Source organism: Mizuhopecten yessoensis, unplaced genomic scaffold, assembly GCF_002113885.1.
Source record: "Mizuhopecten yessoensis strain PY_sf001 unplaced genomic scaffold, ASM211388v2 scaffold5459, whole genome shotgun sequence".
Taxonomy (NCBI): Eukaryota; Metazoa; Mollusca; class Bivalvia; order Pectinida; family Pectinidae; genus Mizuhopecten; species Mizuhopecten yessoensis.
The window spans coordinates 894,577-905,123 of NW_018406060.1; the positions used below are offsets into that span (position 1 = coordinate 894,577).

The window sequence follows — 10,547 nt, forward strand, 5'->3', positions numbered from 1 at the left end:
ACATATGTTACAGACCTACTGATATGAGTCACAGCACACATAAACATTCGTCATTTCAGACATTTGTAACGAACCTGTGCTCCGTCGCAAGATCACTCACTTCAAACGCTATCAGTTTCACGCGTCTCGGATCCACAGTTCCTCAGTTTCAGACAACATGTCAAATAACGATGCTGTTATAGAATCTACCAACTGTTGTCGGGTTCCCATACAATCATTTATTAACGCCTGGATTCTTCACAAAATGAGCAAAGAGAAAAGTTCGAATTAACTTCCAAAAATAACTCCCTCGTTAACTCCACTATTGAACGAAATTGTGTGGACTGTCGATAAGGCGGGCATTTTTTAATTTTAATTATAAATTATAAGTTAAAAAAGAACATAAGAGCAGAGAAAACGTAAATATAAGTATTGAACTGTTTTTGTATGATATTTATGATCTATTTGAATGACACAGCTTTGCAAGCAAACAAATCATAATGGCTAGCGCATTATGTTGTTTGCTTGCAAAGCTGTGTCATTCAAATAGATCATAAATATCATACAAAAACAGTTCAATGCTTAAGTAAATATCAATATCAGGTATAGCTAGGTATTCATATGCAAGTTCTAACAAGGTCATTAAGTTGAACAAACTTAACCCTTTCACCACTGTAGACCATAATGGACCCCTCCATATCAATGCATGGTAGAGTCTACTAAAGTTACATAGGGGTTAAAGGGTTAACAGCACTTCATCTTAGACTGCACCTAGACAAATATCACCACCCTAGAAGTTTTGTTCATTGAGATGAGTTTAAAGACAAATATCACTACCCTAGATGTTTTGTTCATTGAGATGAGTTTATTTAAAGGTTTATACACATTTGACCATGTGTATATAACCTTGAAAATTGATCAACTTCATTCACATGAACAAACTTGATAGCTCTACATCTTAGCATGCTACAGGCAAACTATCACTGCCCTATGCATTTTGGTCAAACAGAATAAGTTGATTAAATATTTTTAACCTATTTGACCACTGCGACCTAGAAAAAGGAGGAAGGTCATTCATTAATTTGACAATGATTGCGTAGCTCTTTATCTGTATCTAACAGGTCACATATCATCCTAGGCATTTTCATTTTTTCAGAAGAAGTTTAAACTGTTTTTAAGACAATTGAAAAGACTATGAATGTTGGGGAAGTCATTCATTTGAACAAACTTGGTACAACTTCATCTCAGCTTGCTAAATATCCTCACCCTAGCTATTTTGGTTATTTTGAAGAAGTAATTTAAAGTTTTTAATATATTTGACCCTTGTTACCTTGCATATGGCGTAAGGTCATTCAATGGAACAAACTAATTAGTACCCCTTCATCCCTGCATGTTACTGGCCAATTATTCATCCTGGGCTTTTGTTAAGGAGAAGCTGTTCAAAGGTTTTTTAATGACAATTGACATCTGTGACCGTGAATATGCATGAAGGTCATTCATTTGAATAAATTAAGTAGTCCTTCATCATATTGTATTGGTACTGGCCAAATATCATCATGATCGTCCTGGGCCTTTTGGTTATTCAGACAATGTTGTTTAAAGTTTTTAACATATTTTACCCCTGAGACCTTGAATATGGGCGAATGTCATTCATTTGAACAAATTTTGTAGTCCTTTAACTCAGCATGCTACTTGCCAAATATCATCATCCGGGAGCTTTTCGTTATTCAGAAGAGGTTGTTTAAAATTAAGCATACTCGACCCCTGTGAAGGTCATTCTTTTGAAAAAAGTTTGTAGCCCTTCATCATTGCATGCTTCTGCCCAAATATCACGTTCCTTGGCCTTTTCATTTATGCAGAAATAGTTTGTAAAAAGATTTTAACACATTTGACCCCTGTGACCTTGAAAATGCAAGAAGTTCGTTCCTTTGCACAAACTTGGAAGTCCTTCATTCCAACATGTTACTGGCCGAATGTCATCATCCTGGACCTTTTTGTTATTCAGAAGAGGTTGTTTCAAGATTTCAAAATATTATTTGACCTCTGTGACTTTAAATATTGGTGAAGGTCTACAAGCCCTTCATCCTAGCATGCTACTGGCCAAATATCGTCACCCTATAGCTATAGGCCTCTTGGTTATTCAGAAGAAGTTGTTCAAAACAAAAATTTACACTGGACAGACGACAGATGCAGCACCGCGGCATAGTTATAAGCTCACTTGGCCATTTCAGCTAAAAATTGAAACACGTTTAAATTCCACACAAAGTACAAGTTACATGCAAATAACAAATAACATAGTTTTTTTTTACAATCAATACATTCAATTAACAGGTTATTATTAATAATAATAATAATAATAATAATACTGGACGCAGGCAATATGCCTATATATCCAGATCTGGAATATCGTCAGACACTATGCTGACGTCCCGGCAATGAATAAGTTCATTATTGTCTATCTCATGGTTATAGAAACAATCAGGTTGTCCCCAATACTTATCCAGACGGGATTCAAATGTTTTGATTGTTGGTGAGGTGACGACAGTATCGGGTAGGGAGTTCCAGTGGTTTACAATACGTTCTTTAAAAACATATTTTCTTAAGTTCAACCTGCACATCCCCTTTAGTAGTGTGAGACTGTGGCCTCTTGTTCTTTTGTTATTATTTAGGCATAAAAATCCTTCGCTGACCGCGTTATCGTATCCTCCGTGAGTTAGTTTGTACACTTGAATCATGTCTCCTCGCAGTCTTCTATGCTTGAGTGTTGGTAGTTTTAATATCCTTAATCTGTGATCATAGTTCAACTCCTTCATTCCCGGTATTTGTTTAGTCGCTCTTCTTTGTACATTTTCCAGTTCATTTATGTGTTTTTGTAGGTATGGATTCCATACGCTGGTATTATTGTTTCAGTATACAATAAATTGTCATATTTTGAAAGCAAAATTTGTAATGAAGATCTTACTTTTTTCCTCTCTCTCACTTTCAGAAGTTGAAGGTATCCAGGACAACAGAAACATCAGATGAAGCTGCTCAAATGTTGTACGATCTTAAGGTTCCCAGCAAGGTTATGAAGAAATAACATTCCAAGATGTTGTCCTTGTCACGGATGGAACACGGACAGACTAGGCAGCACACACAGCTATACTGGCTTCATTGATATCCATTGTGCTTCAATGTTAACTCATTCACCCCTGAAATTTCATAATGAACGATTCCAACCTTTGAATTGGAAGAGTTCAAAAGTGTCTTCAGGGGTGAATGAGTTAATATATCCTTTTTTTCTTAGCCGAATTCCTGATATATCATCTTTCACAACATTGAAGATACATGTACCTACAACTTCATTTTCATGCACTTGTAATGAGATTAAGACGGTTAAAGACTGACTTGTGAGCAGATTCTGATGAAAAGATTGTTCTGGACCAGAGACTGTCTCTAATAAGTGGATGGCTTAACTTACTAACTCTGACCTAAAACATCTTTACAAAAATAGTAATGTCATCAACGATATTGGAACATTGTGAACGACTTTTATCATGGATCCACTTTCTGATAATTCTTCATGTGTACTCCATCAAGATACATGTATATGTGGTTTCTTTATAAATGTGTTACCTGTTTATTAGGGGTGTCACATTAGGCAAAGATTGTATCATGATATATTGCAATACAGAATGAATATATTGCAATACATATCCCGATATATTGTCATAAGAAGGATGTGCTCGATTTTATAATAAGTTGTTGTCAGAATGTTATCAAACTTTAATAATTATATATAATATGGATCACATAGATTAAAGTTTTTTGTCAAACCAACCATCGATTACAAAATTTGAACTAATTCCCACCACTATTAAAAGCCTCCTTTATGCTTATTGGCATATCTGTTAGAATTTGTAGTAATTTACAAAGTTAAAACACAAAGCAGAAACATAAAAATATGCTATTGAAAAATATTGCGATACAGCAATATTTCATCTCTGTATTGTGGTACCATACGAGATACCCGTGTATTGCGATATACCTGTTTTCTGATATATTGTGACAGCCCTACTGTTTATGTACATAATCTAAACAAACTGTGATATTTTTCATGTTTATACATATATAGAAGATTTATGTATGAACTGTCAACTATTAAGAAATCTTTCTCTACTTTTATACTAGTTTGTAGTAACATTGATCAACTGTTTTACAGTGTTGCATTTTTGGTGAAGCTGTCACTGATACAGTTTTCTCCCATCCATAACAGGTGTGTCTCCCGTTTTAGCCGGAAAAGATCAGCTTGTCACCCCCTAGGGGGAGATAGCCTCGTGCCAATTAGCATGTGATTAATTGTGACGTCATTGAAATGTGTCATCGGTAATTGTGACGTCATCAAAAGTGAATGACGATATGCATACCCCACATGTGTTTTTGTTTACAAACATGGCAGACTACTGTCTGTGTAGTTGTGACTAAAATGATGGATGGGAGAAAAAAAATCATCCCCTACCTTGAGGGTGTAACAGAGAAATCTCCAACCCTCGTGGTAATGTTTTTTGGTAGAGCCTCGGGTTAGACAACCAAAAAACATCACCCCTCGGGTTTGAGATTTCTCTGTCACAAATTAGTCCCCTAGATAAGTAGGACAACTTTATCCAACCAATCTAGCTTTTAAATAAAATATATGTATAAGTTGACAAATGTTATGAATCCAAGATTTTTTTACTTTCTTTTTTCTGTTTCTTATTTAATTTATAGTTGTGGTATTATTCAGATCAAGTTGGATCATATCACCTTTTTGTTATGACATTGGTTGTTTTATTTGAATCTTTTATCTACATCTTGTAGTATTTTTTCTTTAAAAAAAAGAGGCGCAGTAGTCTAGTGGTAGGACGCCGGGCTCGTGATCGAAAGGTTGCGGCTTCGAGTCATGGCACGGCATTATATTGTATCTTTGAGCGAGATACTTGACTCCGCTTGTTACAGTCTACTCGATCAGCTGTAAATGAGTATGTGGTTCAGGGCAGTGCTTGAATTGTAGAATGCTAGCTGTGAGCGTCGAAATGGCAGTACTGGCTGTATGCTCCCCAGGGAGCTGAGAAAGGTATTGGCTGGTTGCAAAGGCCCTATTACCACGGATAGTAATTTGTGAACCACTTTGAGACGACCTACGAACTACCGGGTATAGGTTGTGATAAAGCGGTATATAAGAACCTCGAACTATTATTATTATATCTACAGTATATATATATAAATGTATGTATACATATATATTACTAAAACCAGAATTGTCCCAACTAAATTTTCACCTGTGCATGTGCTGTAATAACAAGTGTGGGATATTTCAAGATGACGTCTTACTCTTGGTTTATTTTTTTTTCTTACAAACTAGACCAAAAGTCAACAAAAATGTAATCGCCAATATATAACTAGGTATTTTGGGGAAAACCCCATAAACTAGGAAATAAGAATTTAACACAACAAGGGTCTATCAGTATGAATGTATTTCATCAAGTGAAGTAACATATTTTCCTGAGTATTTGAAAATTTACTTTTTGCTAAAATTCATTTCTGTAATCAAGCTTTTTATTGAATAAAAAATGTTGATTTTTCTTATATTGGATTTGTTGATTGTTTACATGTCGGTTGAGTAGAAAATATGAAATAAAACCAGAGCTGGGTCTGCTGATCAGCTGGATATTCATAAACAAATATTAAAGCAACTAATCTCGGTGAAAGTAATGTTACGCATGTTTCTCCATTTAGGTATCTATCTGGTACCAAGGATGCATCAAAGCCAATCTGGTTGAGATTTGTATGAATGTGAAAATGATGATAGTGTTAGACTTTCAAAATGTTTATGTAATGACCTGGGAATAAGTCCCCAAGGCAAGATCACATATCCAGGTGTTACATATATCATCCTCGATATCCAGGGGTTTTGCTCACTTTCGCTCTCTACACCCCTGGAATATGTCATAGCAAAGTCAAGGGCTCAGTGTGCATGACCTTGTGGAGGAGACTAAAGACTAGTTCGATCCTTTGATATACATCAAAAGAACCTTGCGGCCACATAACGGTAAAAATTGACAGGCTTTGATGTCGGGCGTTTCTCCTTTGTAATTTTCAGAGGACAGGTATCAGCCTAGCGATTGGTCATTTTTTTTACCCGAGACCAATCAAACAGCTATCTTCGTGCCTTCAATTTTGCTATGACATATTCCAGGCGTGAAGAGAGCGAAAGTGTTATGTCCCAATTAGCACTAAAAAATGTATTTGACTTGAACCACCATTTTGATCCCTATAACTTGAAACAATTTCTTCTGAATAACCAAAAGAACCAGGATGATGATATCTGGCCAGTATCATAATAGGATGAAGGGATATCAAGTTTATTAAAATGAATTACCTTGACTTATATTCGAGATCACAGGGGTCAAATATGTTTGAAACCTTTAAACAACTTCTTCTGAATAAACAAAAGGCCCAGGGTGATGATATCTAGCCAGTAGCATGCTATGATGAAGGGCTACCAAGTTTGTCGAAATGAATGACCTTGACCTGTATTCAAGGTCTCAGGGATGAAATATGTTCAAAAACTTTACACAACTTCTAAATAACCAAAATCCCCAGAACGATATCTAGCCAGTAGCATGCTAGGATGAAGGGCTACCAAGTTTGTCCAAATGAATGACTTTGACTTATATTCAAGGTCACAGAGGTCAAATTTGTTTAAAAATCTTGAAACGACTTCTGAATAACCATGAGGCCCAGAATGTTGATATTTGGCCATTGGCATGCTTGGATGAAGGGCCATCAAGTGGTTTTTTTGAATGACCTTGACCCACTTTCAAGGTCACATTTCGTCAAATATTTATTAACCTCAAATTAACTAATCTCAATAAACAAAAGGTCTAGGTTGGTGATATTTGTCAAGTTGCATGCTGAGATGAAGGGCTATAAAGTTTGTTCAACGTAATGACCTTGTTTGCCTTTCAAGTTCACAGGGGTCAAATGTTTTAAATCTATTAATAGGTTCTTTTGAATGACTTAAGTCATCAATACTGATATTTTGCCTGTAGCTTTATTTTAGATCATTTTTAAGGTTACAAGTGTGATATTAACACCAGATGAGCTGCAGGCCCATTGGGCCTCTTGTTACTTTTAATGGGACCAGAGATTCTTTTGATGTACATCAAAGGATCAAACTAGTCTTCTTGTCTCATCAACAAGGTGGTGCACACTGATCCTTCAATTTTGCTATGACATATTCCAGGGGTGCAGAGAGCGTAAGTGAGCGTAACCCCTGGAGGATGCCATCTTGTATTTGATAGTTAAAGCTTATTATCACTCAGAAAGTACCTAAGGCATCTTTCTAAAACTTTATAATTAGGTTCCCTTTGACGCTTCATAGAGTCTTCTCTATGAAATATACTATGTTTAGCAGTGAGTTGAAATCCAAATACCGGGGTACTACAGTTGTTAGATTGAATTGGGCAATGGTTAATGTCAGGGTAGGGCAGTCATGTTCATTCACACAGAATACATACTTTTGTAACTGTAGCATTGACTTTTCAAGTTAGAAGATGGAGCGAAACCAGTGTTCCTGATTGGAAATTTATTGCTTCAAAAACTTGTTCTGCTCAGTAAAATGTGAAATGTTTAGTTTTTCAAGTTACTTACCCTACTACACAGGTGCTGGATACTGAAATGATGTGATTGTTGACATTTTCGCCAATTTGACCCCGCTACGCAGGCCCTTATTGTTTGTGGCACTGTTTGGTATATACAAACTTATTACATAACAGAGGTCATTTGCCGTGCTATATTACTGTTCTATAAAAGCAAACCACATACAGTAACACTATTGTGATGTCATACACATGATGTCACTTTATTGTACTTACATGACGTCACGCTATTGTCTCGGCAGTGAAACATATGACTTCCCTCAAAACGCTCAATATAAAGGAGAAGCATTGAAAACACATTTGCAAGCTTGTTTTTCAAGTTATTTAATAAATAAAATCCAATACTCATCTTCAAATGATAAAGAATTTATTGAATGAGTTTATTAATTTCATATGAAATTCACAAAAAGGTTTGTTCCGATAAATTAAATATTACATGATTACTTACGTTAAATCCTCTTTGTAATATAACTGGGTAAACTAGAACACGGACATGTCAGGAAGGGCCCGACTATGTATCTGACCCTAATATTGAGATTACATTGACATTAGGTTGTTACTCTTTCCTTCTCGTTACATCAGGCAAGTTTAATGAAAATTCAACGTTTCCCTCAACATACAATTTGCAGAGTAAAATTTAAATATTTTATATTTTGACCAAATGATCTTGACGTTTGGTTAGCCGACATCTTGCTTGATTACCAAGTTTGCTTCATATTGTTATTATTTATTTAGTCCCATTCTGAATTTTTCGTCGATATTTGTTAATTTTCCTCAGTTATGTTGATATATATGGAGCATAATGTTTATTTGTATAGAAATGTGTTAGTGTTGTGACTGAAATTAAATGTAACAGGAACCTGTACATTCTTGGCCTAGATGAAATATAAAATATAGATTTTAATTTCCTGGTTCAGACTCACAAAAATATTTTTTACTGTGATGTGCGTTTCAATGCTTCACTTTTGTCTTCAAATTCTAATTTCTGAAACATTTAACTTTGGTACTTTAGTTTATTGTAAAAGTTTATACAAAATAATATTTGAAAAATATTGAACTTTAATGTTGAAAAAGTAAAACACGTGACATGTGTGGTGAAAAAAGGATTTAATCTCAAATACATTATAGAAAAATAAACATAATTTCTTTAAAACCTTTTGACCACCTGTTGGAGTCTTAATTGTAATGATAAAGATCTGGGATGACAAATGCAATTAATCACATCTAGGCTTTCACAAGGAGTCAAAATGAATCAAAACTCATTTTAGATATTACAGTTTATTTGTATTTAGTTGATGTTGAAAATTTGTGTGAAGAAAATATCTCGCAAAAGATGTTTTTTGTTTTGTTATTTCTTTGAATTTAATATCTTTTCTCCATGATACTGAATGACAATTTAATCAGAAAAAAACATTTCTATTTTTGCCTCCATATCATAAAAAGCTCATTATTTTACACGAACTACCAGGTATGTTTGTTATTTTTAACTTTTTAACAGTATTTAACAGTTACAATTAATTGGCTCAGTGGAAATTTGCTGTTTACACACTCTGCAAGTTGCTATGTTATTTAACTTCTGGTATAAGACCTGAAATATGAAATTCAGTTTGCTTTCGAATGTAATTTGATGTTTTACAAAGTGTTGTATAAGCTTTCTCCAGCAGTGAAAATTTAATTTTCATTATTGAGAAAATGTTTTCATTTCAATTTTAATGTACGAATACAAACAATAATATCATATTAATAATTTTAGCCTTAAGATACTGTTAATGACAGGACAAAATTTTATAGGGATTCGGTGTTTTTATGCTCCCCGAAAATTTTCGGGGATCATATAGTTGCCGTTTTGTCCGTCTGTCCGCCATTTTCGTGTTCGGAGCATTACTTTACGCACATTTAAGCTAGGATCATGAAACTTGATGTGTTCATCAGTCATACTAAGGCAATGTGCAATGAGCCAAGTTAAGGGTTCACAACTTCTTATTTACAGAGTTATTGCCCTTTCCTAAAATGTGTCCGGAGCATAACTTTGCCTGCAGTTAAGTTAGGATCATGAATCTTGGTGTGTACATCAGTCACACTAAGGTGATGTGCACTGTACCGTATTCAGAGTCTGCAGCCCCTTAATAATTATAGAGTTATTGCCCTTTGCGAGGAAGAATTATAATAATAAGAAACGGGGCAAAAAGAATAAGTCTTCCAAACTTCGTTTGGGCAACTTAATAATCAGTCTCGTTTGTGCTAACAGTGGAGTCTCTAACATGGTTTGTATTTATTCCTTATGCTTTTATAAACATCCTCATTTGTTTACTTTACAAAGGGAAGTTTAAAAACATCGCATCTCTTTCCGTTTTATATATAAAGAATTTAAAAAAAAATGAGAATTTCTTTTTGTCTGTCTGCATTCTTACCATTTCATGGAATGAAATTTAAAAAAGCCTATCTTTTAATTCTGACTATCTCCCACAAAATTTACAATCCCAAATTTTCATAGACACACATAACTATCATTGTTTATAGCTGGCATATAGTAGAATACATTAATTATCAGTAAAATATGCCTTCATATTTCATCGCTGAAGCATATGCTATGTGTTGGACACATATATACGTATATGTATGTAACGTGTTTAAACATTATTTTTCTTCTTCCAAAATCCCCATTTCAACAATTTTTACCAATATGCGTTATAAATCGAACCAAATACAAAATTCAAAAACAGGAAAAGCCTCATATAAAGTTGTTTTTGGGGAGCGTACATCAGTTCCACTGATACCCTTGTTTAAACCAAATACAGTAATTTATATTCAGCAAAGTAAACATAAATAGATATACTTTAATGTATCCTATGACAATCAAGATCCTATGTAAAATACTTTGTAGCAGAT

At 34.5% G+C, this 10,547-nt stretch overlaps 1 protein-coding gene across 6 annotated transcripts in view; it reads left to right on the plus strand.

Moving 5' to 3' along the window:
- Positions 1–3,301, plus strand: part of LOC110450706 (circularly permutated Ras protein 1-like) — a 20,367-nt gene extending 17,066 nt beyond the window's left edge. For all 6 annotated transcript variants that reach the window (XM_021498362.1, XM_021498361.1, XM_021498365.1 and 3 more), the window contains exon 17: positions 2,966–3,301. In XM_021498362.1, the coding sequence (XP_021354037.1) occupies positions 2,966–3,058 (93 nt within the window). In that variant the 3' untranslated portion in view covers positions 3,059–3,301. The remainder of the gene's footprint in view (positions 1–2,965) is intronic.
- The last annotated feature ends 7,246 nt before the right edge of the window (positions 3,302–10,547 follow it).